This window comes from Dermochelys coriacea, chromosome 27, assembly GCF_009764565.3.
Source record: "Dermochelys coriacea isolate rDerCor1 chromosome 27, rDerCor1.pri.v4, whole genome shotgun sequence".
In the NCBI taxonomy this organism is placed as follows: domain Eukaryota; kingdom Metazoa; phylum Chordata; order Testudines; family Dermochelyidae; genus Dermochelys; species Dermochelys coriacea.
The window spans coordinates 1,137,912-1,154,843 of NC_050094.1; the positions used below are offsets into that span (position 1 = coordinate 1,137,912).

The following is a 16,932-nucleotide window of genomic DNA, read 5'->3' on the forward strand; positions in this document are numbered from 1 at the left end:
GACCTCTACAAGCCAGAGGCCCATATCATTTGGAGCACTACCAGAAATGGCTGTGGCAACGCCTCAGTGAGAAACCCAGTGATCTAGATCCCAACTGATATGAAGGGCAGGGATTGCTGATCTTGGATACTACTCAGGGGTGCCATCCTTTGTCTCGGCCACTGGCTCTATCTCTGTGTGATTAAACTGGGCTATTGGAAAAGAGAGCTTGCTTTCTCATGTGCCAGAGCCTCTTGACTGCTAGGTGGCTTCTGCCCTCCTTTAGTCTCCATTTGTAATTGATCCTTGCCCTTGAATATCTCTCAGGCCTGTCTCTGCTACTGATCATAGCTTTCTCCAGCAGCAGATGTGACACTATTCTTGTCAGTTTCACAGCTGCTCCTGAGTAGCAGAGCTGAAACTGCCTAGAGTAGTCTTGATTTCATGGTACAGCTTTTTGAGAGAACTAGGAGCAATAGTAAGCTCACAGAAGCTTATACTCAAATAAATTTGTTAGTCTCTAAGGTGCCACAAGTACTCCTTTTCTTTTTGCGAATACAAACTAATACGGTTGCTACTCTGAAACCAGTAATAGCATTGGAGTCAGGAAGATATGGTTATGAAGAAAATCTCAAGTGTTAACATAAGATCTAGATGCTTAATTTTCTGCTCCATCTGTAACAACACAGACCATGAGGAGTTCCTCCTCACTTATCTGACAGGATGACACTTCAGCAGTTGACGGGCTATTATTTTGTGTCCTCAAATTTTGTTTGAATCAATATAATTAAAGTCTAAAATCAAAGGAAAAACACCTCAACTGTGCCTTTTGTAGCAGTGGGCTTACCTGTGAGAACAAGTGCATTTTGCTCTCACTAGGAGAAACTGCCACTATTGCAGCAGAGTGAGGATGTCATATTTCATTTCTGGTGTAGTCCTGTTGAGGCTACAAGAGACTTGCGCTAGAGAGAAACTCTTGCTTATCCTCTGGGTTTTTAAAATACATGTAACATACAGTAGCAGACAGTGATTAGCAATCACAACATGAGATTAAATTAGTGATAATATTAAGTAGTTTATATTCTAAACATAGCCATTTTATCTCAATTCTTGTAACATTCCCATGAGGTTATAATATCAGGCTTAAATGCATACCTTCTGCTTGGTTCCTGCTACAGTCCTCATTTTACAGAAGTCTCACAAGTTTGATACCTTTGAGGTGGGATGTGCATGAAGTTGTATTTAATGTGAGGCTATGTTTTAGCTGTATATGATTCCAAGGTCAAGGTTGACTGAAACACAGAGGATAAGTATGTCATAATTGACTGTGCTGTGAAATCTCTGCTTCTGAGGCCACTGACTTAAACCTGTGCCTCACTAAGGTTAGTATTTGTCTGTAACAGATAACTTGGTATTTAGCACAGGCCTTTGGACCTATATGGTAAAATTCAACTTATAGGCCTAAACAGTGCTATTGAAATCAGCACCAACTTTTTTCCATTTTATTTTGCTTGTCATTGTTGTATAGAGAACAGTGATTTAGTTGTTTAGGTTGGATCATCTTCCTGTAACAAAGAAGATGGAAGAAGATTTTCTTTTTGTTCCCCCTAAGGTTGACCTGTGCTTAGAGTGTATTGAATGGGCCAAATCAGAGAAGAGGACTTTCTTACGCCAGGCTCTAGAGGTATGGGGTGTGGGGGGAGGAGGGGGGTTGTATTTTCCTCTTGACTGTATTCAGTGTTTTGTAAATGCAGAGAGCTTTTTTTATGTTCCCCAGATCTGCACAAGTGACAGGGCAACATGGTTATGCTAAGATTTGTTGCCCTTTTTGGGCAACTTGGCCAGAGATTTTTCTTGGTGGGAGAGTATTTTCCCAGATGTGTTTAGATCCAGCAGAGCTTCCTGACAGCATTTGGAATTAGACAGTACAAAGCAGAATACTAACATAGCCAATAAGTGCAAATTAATGAGAATACCAAGTTTCATTTTGCAAAATCGGTTACCTTTCTCTGACTTCCCTCTCAGCAGTTCCTTTTCTCTTCTCCAGGCAAGGCTGGTGTCTTTGTACTTTGATACAAAGAGGTACCAAGAGGCATTGCAGCTAGGTAAGTTGCCACTTGGTGGCAATGGTTCACTGCTTCCAAATTAAAAATGAGGCTAATATGGGGAATGATGAGTTGCATTATGTACGAGGACACTTTGACCAGTCTAGTAGGGACCCAAAGATGTTACATGCTCAGTGCTGTATCAGATCTGCCATCTTAATAACTGGTCTCCTGTCTGTAATGCAGAACTGTCCCTAGCTTTTTCATATCCCACTCTGATCCAAGACTACTGTACGCTGGATCCAGACTGAACTATTATGCTTCCCGTCCATTTTTTTTCTTTTTTTCCTTAGAACCACAGAATGCAGGCATGAGCACCCTGGACTCTTCCAGGCACTGAATGCATGTCTGAAAAGCAGCATTACTTTGGGGAAGGAGTTGCTGTCCACAATGATCTTGATTTGCTCCCACTGACCAAAGTGCGGTGTGGAGCAAGTTACAAATGCTATTTTTCGTGTCTCTTGTCAGGATCTCAGCTCCTGCGGGAGTTGAAAAAGATGGATGACAAGGCTCTGTTGGTTGAAGTGCAGCTATTAGAAAGCAAGACATACCATGCCCTGAGCAATCTGCCAAAAGCAAGAGCAGCTTTAACCTCTGCACGAACTACAGCCAATGCAATCTACTGCCCACCCAAACTGCAGGCAGCACTGGACATGCAGTCAGGTAAAGCCCTTCAAGAGAAAGGGAGGTCCAACATCAGTGGACTGAGATATGGCTCCTCTGTCCGAAGTGACAGATGTGGTACTTCATGTTACCACAATTGGAATGCTGTCAATGTGACCCAGTTTGCAAACATGTGAGCACCTCTCAAAACTGATCTAGATAACTATTCCTCAATCCTCTGATCTCCTCAGTTTGTACATGGAGACTCATGCTTTCTTTCTTAAACCACTTTCATTGCTGTGATGTTTTTGAGAGCGGCAACACTGCATACACATCAAACCCCAAAATGAATGGTTTAAAAATCATTAGATTTTAAAAATAAATTGTGGGTTTTTTCTTTGCCTTCTGGCTCTCAAGCCTTCTGGGTGCATTTGGGTCATATTTTCAAGCTTTCCTCTGCAGCCATAAGGCCCAGAAACTCTTTAAATGAAAAGTTAAAATCTCGCGTACTCACTTGATTTCAGGAAATGGAACTTTAAGTAAAACACAGAATATCGTGAGTGTCATAATAAAATCTCACAACTTGGCAACAGTGAAAGCACTAGCTCCGCTGCTATTCAGGGAAAACCAAACAGCCATTTGTTGCAGCTGTAGACTTCCCTATTTCAATCTGGTGGTAAATTTATGCAGCAGTTCAGTTGCTCACAATCTGTCTGACCAGGCAAAACTGATTTAAGCGATCATTTGTACTAATGAGCTTGGGAAGATGCCTTTAACTTGCAGTTCCAATGGTCACATAACTTTTCTAATGTATATCATTTCTAGAAGCTAGTACTCTAGACATTATCTAAACAGACAGAGGAGGTGCAACATATGTTTCAGCACTTTATTGCTTGTTTTATCTTGCTAGAGCCACAACTTTTATGTGGGGTTTTTCTGGGTTTGCTATCTACCTGTTTTGCTCTACTTGGAAGAGAGAACTAGGGTATAGAGGACTTTAGGAATAAGTGAGTTTAAAGGGAAAGTAACCTTGCAGTAAAGTGCAACATGAAGCATTAAGCAGCCACTCTTTCCATCTGCCTCCAGCTGAATGCAGAACTGAGTTTGACTTTTGCCTGTTTTTTTTCCCTCTCTCAACAGGCATTATCCATGCAGCAGAAGAAAAGGACTGGAAAACCGCCTACTCCTACTTTTATGAGGCATTTGAGGGATATGATTCAATTGACAGCCCAAAAGCCATCACTGCATTGAAATACATGTTGCTGTGCAAAATCATGCTCAACACGTAGGTGGCACATAGGTTGTGGGAAGAACACTTGCATTGAAACAAGAGTGGAAGTGCTTATTCCAATCTCATAGCTAACCACGCTCGGCCAGTGCTGCTTTTTTTTTTTTTAAACTAATTCATTGCTTCTCTTTCTTTAATATTAGAGCCTTGGTAATCTCGTGTCTCCTGGGAATGCCCAGGTTCTTATTCGAAATTAAGTCCAAGACATTTTAGTTTTATAATGGAAAATTTGAGTGAGATGATTTTGTTGAGAAGGTAACTGTTAATACCTGTATTTAGAACCACAGTGACACTTGTTTCCTTCCCTTCTCTCTCCAGCCCAGAGGATGTACAGGCATTAGTGAGTGGGAAGCTTGCTCTGCGGTATGCAGGAAGACAGGTATAGAAAACTCTCTCAGCCTTTCAGTCTTCCTTCATTGTGTCTCTCCCTACTTCATCTGAGGCCTGGTCCTGTAATGGAAGCTGAGCACACTCAGCACATTGATGTAGCATCTTGCAGGCTTGGGCCCAGCATGTATGGCTGAATTGTCATGCTTTTGCTTGTGTTAGCTCACTTTGAAAGCCTCTCTTCATACAGAGATAGCTGAGCAGTTCTTAAGAGATCCAGAAGAGTGTAAGGTGGAACCGAGCAACTAATATCTTAGAACAAACAGGATTTTTTTATTGAAATAAAACAGCTTGCAACTTCCATGTAATTCTTTAAATATGGAGGCCCTTTCTCCAAAGCAAATGATCTCCAGGGCGCTGGCTTAGTCTTAAAATAACTAACCCATCGTTGGTACACACGAGTGATCCTGCAGTAACAAACCAGCTCGTGCTTTTAATGAGGTGTAGGCTGAACATGGGACTAAATCAGGAAGTCCTAAAGACTGATCCAGGCTTAACCATTGACACCCTCTGTGGTCTTGATTAATCATGTAACTGTTCTGGCTTAGTTTTTGCATTTGTTAAAGGGAACTAAAGCACAGGGGATTATGAGGTCTAGCTAATAAAAGGATTGTGGTAAGCACTGATTATTGATAAGATGGCGTACCCATTTCAGGAAGGATGAGTGAACAGTGAATGAATGAATGGTGTCTTGTCTGTACCATATTTCTAAATAAACCCTGGTCTTTCCTACCCAGCTATTGTATTGGGCTGGTCCATGTTCCATTGCACAAGATACAGCTGGATACTCGTATTTGTTGTTCCCTCTCTCTCTCCCCTCCTCCCCCAACGATCGTGGTATCTGAGCACTTCAGATATTACTTCCCGACCTCACAGGGGGATGTTATCCCCATTTAATAGATGAGAAAATGAATTGCCCAACGCCGCATGCTAAGTTAGCGGAATGTGAGAACACAAGCCCATGTCCCCTGACTCCCAACCGGTGCCCCAACCACTAGACCACACTGCCTTTCTAATGCAGCTACGCTGCTTGAGTAATGCTGATTAACTTGAAAAGTAGTGTTTACAGCTTTCCCACAGTATAAAGTATCTGTTTGGGAGAGTCTGCTGAATTGTTCTCAGTTAAGTGGGATTGGGAGGGAGCAAAGCACATTGTTAATCATGATGGGGTGATTGGAAAGTCTGAATCCTTGCAATATGCCAGGCCTAGGCAGATCTTTACCAGAGCCATTTTAGCTCTTTGCTAGTGCTGATCCTTAACTCTAACATGCAAGGTAATGTTTCAGTCCTTGTTTCCGTCTACAGTTCTCCTTCCCTACGGTTATTAGGAAGATTAGACGCACAAAATTCTCTCTCATGTAGGAAATGCTTCCTGCAATACAGCCCATGTCACTAGTACATCTAGTGACTCCCCTCTTCCCCCCCACCAACCTGAGAGAGCGTAACTGAGGTATGAAATGTGATTTTAATTGGCTAAAAATACCTAAATTTGGAGCTTCTGAAGGCAGTTCTGAAATATGCACGTTGCAGAACTGCAACTGAAGTTACTCCCTACATTCAACCTTGACAGGAAGTGCATCCTTTTGCTGCAGCTCTCAAACATTACAGAACTCCAGTTCTTTGTCAGCATGAAGCTGTTCTGATACCAGATGACTTGCAGCTGTTGGGTTTTCTCCTTCGTGGTCAGCTGCTGATCGTGTTCTGTGTATATGGAATTAAACAGACACGAGACTTTGTTGCAAAGGGAACATTCCTTCTTTTTGAAGTTAAGAACTTTCTCTGTGCTCCATTCAGCTGGCATAACATTTTTCTGGACACCACCAAATACTAACACTAACTAACTCCAATTTCTCTTTGCAGACAGAAGCTCTAAAGTGTGTAGCACAGGCCAGTAAGAATCGATCGCTGGCAGACTTTGAAAAGGTAAGTGAGCAGGAAGACTCCAGATGGGAAGAAGTTGCATTTTAAGCGTCCAGAGGACTATGTGAAAAGATGGAAGTTTTAGTGCTCATGACGGAGCCAAGCTATAGTAGAAAGAGTGTTCTTGTGGTATTTGCTTAAGTTTAAAAATTTCATTTTGACCATATTTGCTTTCTGTGAACAATTAAGTGGTCTAGTTCTTCTAGCACAGATTTGTGGGGAAAAAATGAAGCTGGAATATATGAATCTTTCACCTTTTACTGAAAGACCATTTTAAATTGCTTAGTTGATTGTTGGTTGATTTTTTTTGTGCTGTTCTGGCTCAATACCACATGATTTGCATAACAACACGAAGTTTGAAGCCTGAATACTCTTAACAAACCATTTGCTATTAATATGAAAAGGGAGGAAATTTGAAAACACTTGAGAATTTTGCCACTACATGCATCCGACGAGTAGGTATTCACCCACAAAAGCTTATGCTCCAATAAATCCTTTAGTCTATTAGGTGCCACAGGACTCTTTGCCACTTTCTGAGAATTTTGCGTTATTCAGAATTTACCAACAGAGGTGAAACGTGACACATTATCACATTAGAGCAGAACAGAGCAAATTCCTATGCTGACGGACAGAGCAGTGGTCCTGGTGCTCTGTAAACTTGTCCCCTTCTCCAGCCAAGAGAGATACGTTTTAACTGTGACCTTCAGTACCCTGCTGCTATTCATGTATCTGGTCTTTTCTGAGCAGGGAGCTACTAAATTATGGAAGATGGGCACTTGTGTTCACTGTGGATTAGGCTGAAGGCTATAGACTCAAGTCACTAGTACTCTAAAAACACCACTTTTTACTCTTCAGGGAATTCTGTGCTAAAAATTAAAAATTCTAGGCACAATGTTTTAAAACTCCACAAAATTTTGTGTGTCAAAATAACACAATATAATCACACTTTTTAATTATTTTGGTAATTTATTTCAAAATACCTGTAGGCAAGTATGTGAATAACAAAAAAGATTCAGGAAATGTGGGTTTTTGTGGTGTGTTTTTTGTTTGGACAGATTCCTTAGTAGATATTTTAGCACATCTATATGGCTCCACAGCAAGTGATAAGGACAGAATCTTGCATGCCCAACCCTGCCCTCCTAAGCCAGGTGTGGGGCTGGCAGGTTCAGCCCAGCAGGATCCAAGTGTGGAGGCGCTTTGTGTGTGGGGGATCCAGGTGTGGGGTGAGAAGGTTCTGTGTGGGGCAGTCTGGGTGTGGGTGGCTCTGTGGGGAGTCTGGATGTGGGGGGGGGGGGCAGATTTGCAAAAACAGGGCCTTATTGGAGGGTTCATTGTGAGGGTGGGCAGGCAGTTCAAGTGAAGGTGGCTTGGGCTCAGCAGAGGGCTTTGGGTTGGGGGGCAGGGGAATGGGGCTCATATGGGTCTGGGTGCAGGGAACTCAGGAAGGAGGTCCATGGGGTGGGATGGTCTGGGTGTAGCTCGGTGTGTTGGGGGTTTGATGGGGTGGAGCTTGGCGGGGTGAGTGCGGGGGGGGGGAGCTCAGCAGGGAGTGGTCTGGTTGCGAGAATGGGGGTTGGCAGGGAAGTCGGGGTCCAGATGCAGAGGCTGTGGCTCAGCGGGGGAGGTCTGGGTGTGGGGGGTTGGGCAGATGGGGGGCAGCTCCCTCCACAGTGATTCTCCCCCTGCAGCTGGGGAGCGATGGGGGCAGGAAGCAGGGCCGGGGTACAGGTTTCCTGAAACTGGGGGAGGTTCCCGGGGGTGTGTTCCTTGCCCCCCCTGCCCAGCTGGCTGGGACTTGGAGCCCGGTGCACGGTAGAAACCACCAGTCGGGGTATCCCCAGCTCCAGATGCACCATGAGAGGACAGAGTCTTGTTCGCACACCTGCCCTGCCCCCCTGAGGTGGTGATTTACATCTCCCCCGGCTGCTCCTGATGTCCTAACCAGATAGTCTCTCTCTTTCCACCTCCCCCCCCCCCCCCCAGCCCCCACTGCCTGAGAGGGATGCATGAATCAGTTTTTCTGCATGGAGAAAATAAAATCTGCAGGGGGCATTAATTCTGCTCTTGCACAGTGGGGCAGAATTCCCCCAGGATTAAATTCTGTGGCTAGTATCCCCTTCCTTTCTTCATTCTACTCACTCCTGCATAAAATATTCCTCTCTTATAAGCCTGAAGAAATCCGCTGCCTGCTCAGATGTTTCATTCGTTTGAAATGATTTCCTATTTGGATACTTCCATTGTTTTTTAAACATTTTTATCTTCCTGGACTGAAGCCTTTTAAAAGATTCTTCAGGAAGAAAATGCAAGTTGAGGGGAGAAACCCTGTTATGCCAAACCTCTCAGAGGCAAACAAATGCATTTGCTTACCTAGGCCTCTGGGTCACATCATTATAAAGAATGTGAAGAAAGATACTAATCAGCAAAATCTTTAGGCTGAGGTGCCAGATACTGACCTTCTGGCTAAGTAATGCGTAGTAGCAGTTTAACATCTGATACCATGCTGGGGGCAAGGGACGCTATAGTGTGCCCTGACAGGAGGCCTGTTGGGCCCAGTCCAACCACCTGTCTTCACTACCATCTCCAAGCTTAATTATTTTTTCCCAACATATCTTCTGTAGGCTCTGACAGATTATAAAGTGGAGCTCAGGGACGACCCCATCATCAACACTCATTTGGCTAAACTCTATGATAACTTATTGGAACAAAATCTGATCCGAGTCATTGAACCCTTTTCCAGAGTACAGGTAAGTTTTTTTTTTTTGGGGGGTTTTTTTTTTTTACACTTCTCACAGCTTCTCCCCCCTCCCCCCTATCCTTGGCGTGTGAGATTCTTAGACATAAGAGGAGGCTGGTAGGTGAAGTAATCTGCCATGGTAGGGAGTGTTTTGACTCCCTCAAATGAGTTCTGCTGACCACCTGGTGGACGGGCACTTGAGTCCATAAGTCATCATCTTCAGCTCAAAACGACTGGCTGTCAAAAGGCTGATGGGGGAACCTCCAGAACTGTCAAAAGCATGCTCTTTCATTTTTTTCATTAAGCTCTAGATGGGCATGTTTGTAACACCTTGATGGACAGTGTTTGGCTCTAAGGGGTCTTCCAAGGCATGGGTGAGGCTGGACTAATACCAATCTTAAATCTGGACTGAAGCAGTGAAATGATGACTCAGGTGTTCAGTTTGTGGCCTGTCCACCTTTAATTAGAATTTTATTGTGGTCTGAATTCTAAATGAGATGAAGCGAAGGAACCTATCTGGGGTAGATGGCTGGAATATTGAGTTGTCATGTAGAAAGAACCCATACCTTCTTGTTCCGTAGTAAAGGCAAAACTAAAGCTTGTCTTCCTGTATCTGTATTGGTCTTTCTCTCCCTTTATAGATGGAACACATATCCAGCCTCATCAAGCTCTCAAAGGTAAGAACATTGCTAGAAATCTGTGGGTTGGTTTAGTAAAGAGGGCAAAGAAACCAAGGAGCCAAATGACCACCATGAAATAACTCTGTGCATTAAATCTCCAGGTGTGGGCAGCTCCACAAGTAGAGCAAATGCCACTGTTGGGAAATCCCTCCTGTGACGGGTGCACTCACCTCTCTTTAATTTTCTCCTGGTGCCCCCTGTAGGCTGCCGACCTCACTAGAACTCAGCCCACCGGCCAAGTCACACACAGTCAGTAGGCATGAGTTGAACCCCTTCTGGGGTAACAGAGGTCCAGCAAGGACTGTCGTGCCCTTGGTAGTGTCTTCAGCCCTGTCTCTGGGCTCGGTTCTCAGGTTCTTCTGGGCTAACTTTAAGTTCCTCTGTGCCCTGTTATAGAGCACTGCCCCAGGACTTTCTTCCCGGAGACTTTGTCTTCACTGATTCTCACAGCCCCTGATTCACTGATTCTGTTCAGCCAGGTCATCTCTCAAGTTCAGTCCCCGGGGGGGGGCGGGGGGAGATAATAAAGAGCTCACCAGACAGTCAGCCTGCCTTTATCAGAGCCTGAGCCCTTTCAATTTGAGCCCTTTGCTTGGGCTTCTGAATGAGCTGTATCCCCTTCTCAGGGCTTAGGCCACTTCCCCAGTGGCCGGTGGGGGAACCTGGGCCCACCCACTACTCCAGGTCCCAACCCAGGGACCCTATAGGTATCAGTCATGTACTGCTTCCTTCACTTGGTTGCTGCTACGTTTCCTGGTTCCCTTCCTACCTGGCCTCTTCACATCTGTCCGTTACCTTAGGGCTAGAGGCCTCAGGTCCTCCTGCTCCCAGGTTCAACTAATGCAGCCCATCAAGCTCCCTTTGGTCAGAGTGGAGCATCCTTCTGTGCACCTTTGGCCCCAGCCAGGAACTGACTTGCTCGGGCCCTGCAGCTGCATTTATCTGAGTCTTCTGGGCTCTAGTTGGCTGCAAAGGGCCTGGTTCACCCCGTCACACACCCCCTTGAGGGCAGGGGTTCATGTAAGATGCTTGCAGTGTACGTTTTTCTTGGGGAGAGATGGGCTTCCCTACAAAACCCTCCTCCTGACCCCAGGTCCTGTCCCTGCTACTCCCACCACTTGCTAACTCTTCTACATTTGAAGAGTCTGAAGGAGCCTCCCTGTAAAGTGCTGTAGAGTTTTCCATGCTCAGTAACCCCTCACTGAATCCATCTTAGCCTTTTTAATCCAGGTTGGTAGCAAATGGCAGTCCAGGATATAATGGTCATGAAACAGCTGGGACAAAGCCTTGTAGAAAGGTCCTTGACTTGAAAAGCTCTTAAAAGGTAGTGGGCCAAACTAGTTGCTCCCTTGGCTGGAGTTTCACCAGGGATGAACTTGGCACAGTGACTGTACAGACCCTCACTCTATCAACTTCCTGAGTGCATAAAGAAACTCTCAGCTGGTGTAAGTCTTAATAAAAATACTCCTCTTGCTCTCAGGAGCACCCAGAAATGTCCTTGCCCCAAACTGTCAGAGAGGCTCTAAACCCAGAGCTGCCATGTCAGGTGATGGAGAGTATCTTACTCATGGCCATGTGATTGCTTCCACTATACAACCTCATTTCCAAATGGTGCGCTCTCTAACTCAGTCCTTGGGTGCTAGCACACGCTAGGAGCACAAACATTCCTTAATTGTGAGTTTTACCAATGTAGCAGAGGGTGGAGAACAAATGCCTGACTCCCAATGGGCCACTTGGTAGCTGTAGCAGGTCATCAAAGGTTGAGGCATGGTGAAGCTTAGCTAACTAGATGCTTGCTGAGTCAAGCAGGAATGCTCCAAATCCCCTGCTGATTCCAGTAGGTATGAAATGAAGATGGAACTGTATTTCATGACCTGAAAAAACAACAGGTCACTTGAGAACTCTGATCGTTAAAAAATGGCTCCTGGTCATGGCTGCTCTGACATCCTGCTTTGCCTAAAATTAGCTGTAATTGCAAGCTAGTCTGTATGTGAGATCTGGCTTGCAAAGCTATTCAATTAGAAGTGCTGAAATGTTGCTTGGAAGTAGCCACCTTTATATCTTGTCAGGTCTGTGGTTTGAGAGTGGTAAAATCCACTGCTCTGCAGTTTGCTTCAAGAGATTATTTCAATTTCAGGCTGATGTGGAAAGGAAACTGTCACAGATGATCCTGGACAAGAAATTTCACGGTGAGTCTTCACCCTGTTGGATCTTTCCCCACCTTTCACTCCATTTTCAGATGAACAAGTGAAAGAAGCTTGTGCATGTTCTCCTCTTAACTGCTGTCTCTCCAAATCTTAAGCACATGCCTTAGAGTGTTGTCACTCTAATTCCAGATGATGCTGACAGACCTAGAAAGCAAATAGAGGTACACGGGAAAATACTGAAAGGATGATGGGCTGTACCCTGGAGGACCTGAGCATTTGCTATTTTGGCAGCTATGGCTGTTCAGCCTCTCTCTGACCCCACCTTCCTCTAACTTACCTTGTGACACCAACTGACCAATGAGAGCTTCCATTGGTGCCCTGCATGCTCAGTAAAGGCTTCTACTTGAAACCAGGACTTCTTTGCCAGCTCCTAGCAAAGAGCTGAGGGTCATGCTTCCATCCACCTCATGCTGGAGGACTAGTGTCTAGTACAGGGGTGGGCAAACTTTTTGGCCTGAGGGCCATATCTGGGTGGGGAAATTGCATGTAGGGCTGGGGCAGGAGGCTTGGATGCAGGAGGGAGTGCAAGGTGTGGGAGGGGGTGTGGTGTGCAGGAAGGGGCTCAGGGTAAGGGGCTGGGGGGCAGGAGGGGGCTCAGGGCAGGAGGTTAGGCTGCAGGAGGGGTGGGGTGTGGCAGGGGGTTGCAGTGCAGGACGGGTGCAGAGTGCAGGATGGGGCTCAGGGCAGGGAGTTGAGGGGTCAGGCTAGGGGGTCAGGGTGCAGGAGAGGTTTGGGGTGTGGGCTCCAGAAGTCCCTGCGGGTCCTGGGGGGGGGGGCAGAGAGTTCCATGTGCTGCTGTCACCTGCAGGCACCACCCCCCGCGGCTTCCATTGGCCGGGAATGGGGAACTGTGGGAGCTTTGGGGGAGGGCAGCACGTGGAGCCCTCTGGTAAGCAGCTGTGCTCTCCTTTCCTGAGTGCCCAGCACAGAAATCCAGTCCTCCTAGCTTAGCTGGCCAAATGAAAATGGGATAGGTCAGTGGGAGAACCATGTTGATTAGAGAATGATTAAAGCATTGCAGAGACCCAATACAAAAGGGATAGAAAATACCTTTTATTGGTAATGGGATCAAGAAAATGAAAGGTAAATCTCCCAGCTGCTGGACTTGCCATCAGAGAATCCCACCCGCTATACTGATGATTGGAGATGGGTTAGAGATCCCCCTGAATAAGATTCCCCTGCACCCCTCTTTTTGAAGGCTGCTCTCGCACAAAGCGGGTTTCCAAAGTGCTGCCTTCTGGTGCCCCAGTTCCACATCTCCTGCAATGTTGGTTGCAAAGAGCATGTTAGCCAGGTGCTGGGGTTGTACTGATAAGCCTGGGTCAGAGGAAGTCCTGACACCTTTCCTCCATACATGCTGTGATAGACTTACTGTTCTCTCAAGCATGTGCCTAGCTAAAATGCGGGAAACCATTTTTATAAATAAAATGTTTCCACCAAAATACTTTTGTGTTGTAGAAACGCACCCCAACCCCCAAAACCACCTTTCTCTAATATGTGGCTCTAGGGGTGAGAGAGATGCTAGGGGAGCAGTGGTCACAGACCCTGGCTGGAGGGGCAAGGGCCACATGTTTAATATAGGGAGATGGCTGGATAAATGCTAATGGAAATGAATTCCACACGGCCAGCACAGCAAAGGCAGGAGATCTGACCTGAAACTTGATGGCTGGATCTGATAGAAGAAGGCCCTCGGAAGTCTGTCTAGCTCACACATGCACTGCTGGGTAACCAGAGCTTTGTGTTTGTAGGGATCCTCGACCAAGGGGAGGGAGTCCTGATTATCTTCGACGAGCCGCCAGTAGACAAAACGTACGAAGCTGCCCTTGAGACCATTCAGAATATGAGTAAAGTAGTGGATTCGCTCTACAACAAAGCCAAAAAGCTAACATAGGTGAGTGGGTTTGAGGAGCTGAAGCACACAACTGCTCAGGTTCATTTCTTTGGGCTCCCATGCCTAGGTGTACAGCATGTGCCTATGCTGCTCACTTCCTCTCCTCTCCCCTCAGCCCCCCCCCCCCCCCCCCCGATTGACAGTGGCTCTTTTCTCTTGCAGAGTTGACTTTGGTAGCTGTCATTTGGAGAGTGTGTGTGACAGGAGAGTGAAACCTTTGGGGAAAATGCTAGGAGACTTTTCTTTGTTCTACTTTTCGCTCGGAAAGTTTTTAAACGTCCTCATCCGGTGCATCTTGTATTCCATACGATGCGTGTTCCAGTTTCCATGTAATGTTTACTGGCCAAACTTTGTATCGGGGGGGAAATATTGTTTAAAAAAAGAGGGATTCTAAATAAAAGGAAAGGCTTACACTACCTAAACATGTGCTTTCCACTTCCTGAGGGATGGCAGAGAGAGTAAAGCAGGGGCAAGGTTTTAACCTCAATAGCTACCCAGCTGCCAAGAAAACAGTTCCATTTCTTCCCTCTACTCTGAAATCTGAGACTTACTGACCGTGTATAAGAAGCCACATTTTATTCCATTTGTACTGAACCAAAAAATCCTTATGTACAGACTGCTGGTTTATTTTTAAATCTTAACTAACACCTTTAATACCCTTCCCCCCCCCCTCCCCCAAAGCAACTCCATATTGACTCCCAGAAGCCCACACATAGGGAACCCACTTCAGAATTGCCACTGTGCTAGATCAGCTCAAAGGGTAGAAGTAATGGCGGCAACTGACTAGATTTAGGCCAGTTTCTAACAAAGGGAACAGCACAGGTTTCCCCTGGAGGCCTGTATTGCATGCTGTTGTTTTGAAATAGACTAGACTCTAAATGTTGTAAACCCCCCACATTGTTGGGAAGAACAATGAGCAGGTGTTCTCTAAGTGTTCACCTCCCTGTGAGAACCAAATGACCAAGTGGGAAGGCAGTCTGCTAGCATAGGCACTGATCAGATTATTATTCATCTCTACTGTTTGGTATATTTTCTTAAACATCTGATGTAAGACAAATTGGCCTCTCTGGAATGAGCTTGTGTAGCACTTGCTAGTTACTGTTTCAAAGTGCTATACATGGGAGGTGGAGCACTGTGTATTTCAGCATGTTTCATTTTATGGTGAGATTACTAGCAAGGTTTTAATGCAATTTGGGCAGTGTAAGCTTCTGCATCTGTCGTGCTGATCTTTATTTTCCTTCCCCTTTGTCTCCCTTTCTCTCTCCTTCTCCATGTTTTCTTACTAAATTTATATTTTATAAAAGGATTCTGTTTTATCAAGGGATTTTGCCTTCACACTAAATCTTAGACTGGCTGATTTTTCTTTTCTTTTCTTTTTTTTTTCCTGCTTTCTATCCACATATTTTAACTTTCTCTGGTATTTTTTTTTTAAACTCTCCATCTCATCCAGTCGGTCACTGTTTGTTTGGGTTTTTGGCACCATCAATATCAAATGTACAAACGGTTCATGCTAACCAATGCCAGGTATATCTGATGTTCAGATGAGTTCCAATAAAGTAATTTTTTTTTTTTCAAAACCTGTCTCCTGTCTTCAGCTGTTGAGGCAGAGAACATGCATATTTGGTGGTGTTTCTTTTGGCCAAGGGGAGTACAGCTTACAAAGCAAGCTACATATCCATCCAGAGTGCACTACATTAGGTGATGGGATATTATTTATTTCTGAACACTAAAGCTTTAGAGAGCATGTTTTAAGAAGCATCACACAGGTCTGCAAAGCAAAAAACTTTTGTTTACCTGGAATTGTTTGACCATGACCTTTTAACCTTCCTGGAAAATGTTCCAACACCTTGCAGCTTTAGAGAAATGTAGCCAAACTTTGGAAAGTGTAGTCATGCAGTTCACAGGCTTTTTTTAAAGCCCAGAAGAGATCTTTATTATTATCTTATGTGATCTGCATAACACAGCATGGATTTACGGGTGAAATACTTGCATCAGGCCCATCACATCTGGTTGAGCTAGAGCATCTCTTTTAGGAGGAGACATCCAGTCTTGATTTAAAGACTTCTGCTGATGGATGGATCCCTTATATCCATAGGTAAGTTGTTTGTTTACCCTAATAGTTAAAAATTTGCTGCTTATGTTTTGGCTGAATTTCAGCTTCCCATTGTTGGCTCCTGTTAGGCCTTTCTCTGCTTGATTATAGTATTCTACTGCCATAACTTCTCATGTATGTATTTCTAGAGTGTGATCAAATATCTATTTTTACTTTTTTTTGAATACGCTCAATAGCTTGAGGTTCCCAAGTCTGTCACTGAGGCAAGCTTTCTGGACTTCAGATCGCTCTTATGGCGCTTTTCTGAACCCTTTCCAATGTTCATACTTCAAAACAGATGTTGGTGCATCCAGAACTAAATACAACATTCGAGTGATGGGCTCATCAGTGCCCCGTAGTTAATACTACCTCCCTATTCCTACTTAGCATTCCCTTGCTTATACATCCAGGGATCACATTCTCTCTCTTCGCCAGTGCATAAGACTAAGAGCTTCGTTCAGGTAGTTTTAGGCTTGCCAACCCTCCCAGGTTTTCCTGGAGTATCCAGGAATTAAAGATGGATCTTTAATTAAAGATTGAGATGTGATGAAACCTCCAGGAACACGTCCTATCAAAACCTACAGCCCTAGTTGGTTCCCCACCATGAGATTTTTAGAGTCTCTGCTTTCCAGAATATAGTTCTCCATGTGGAAGGTCATCCCACCAGCCTGAACTCTTACTTTACACACACACAGGTCTGCTCTACAACATTAGTGTAACTGCACCTCATCTGCAAGGTTTCAGTGGTTTTTTTTGAGTGAAACCTTGAATCTGTATTTCCAGGCTCTCCAAAGGAGTTTGTAGATTGTAATGTTCTCTTAAAGCAATTCCCAAAAAGCCCAGTGACCTGCCATCTACTGCACTGCCAGTTACATGAAGCATTTCCCCTGGGAGTATTGTTGTTTTGATTTGCTGCAGGGCACTCTTAAGCAGATAACCCACAAACTGGGGTGTCTTTGGAAAACTAAAGCTACTAATAGAAATTCATTCGTGCGAGAGGATCACAGAATATAAGGTTGGAAGAGACCTCAGGAGGTCATCTTGTC

The 16,932-nt window shown here is 44.9% G+C and overlaps 1 protein-coding gene across 1 annotated transcript in view; it reads left to right on the plus strand.

The window, feature by feature from the left end:
* The window catches only part of PSMD11 (proteasome 26S subunit, non-ATPase 11), a 30,807-nt gene extending 15,443 nt beyond the window's left edge, over positions 1–15,364 (plus strand). The window contains exons 4-14 of the mRNA XM_038385567.2: positions 1,592–1,663; positions 2,027–2,084; positions 2,553–2,747; positions 3,828–3,972; positions 4,294–4,354; positions 6,223–6,285; positions 8,901–9,026; positions 9,658–9,693; positions 11,834–11,885; positions 13,652–13,794; positions 13,957–15,364. Of these exons, the coding sequence (XP_038241495.1) occupies positions 1,592–1,663; positions 2,027–2,084; positions 2,553–2,747; positions 3,828–3,972; positions 4,294–4,354; positions 6,223–6,285; positions 8,901–9,026; positions 9,658–9,693; positions 11,834–11,885; positions 13,652–13,794 (951 nt within the window). The 3' untranslated portion in view covers positions 13,957–15,364. The remainder of the gene's footprint in view (positions 1–1,591; positions 1,664–2,026; positions 2,085–2,552; positions 2,748–3,827; positions 3,973–4,293; positions 4,355–6,222; positions 6,286–8,900; positions 9,027–9,657; positions 9,694–11,833; positions 11,886–13,651; positions 13,795–13,956) is intronic.
* The last annotated feature ends 1,568 nt before the right edge of the window (positions 15,365–16,932 follow it).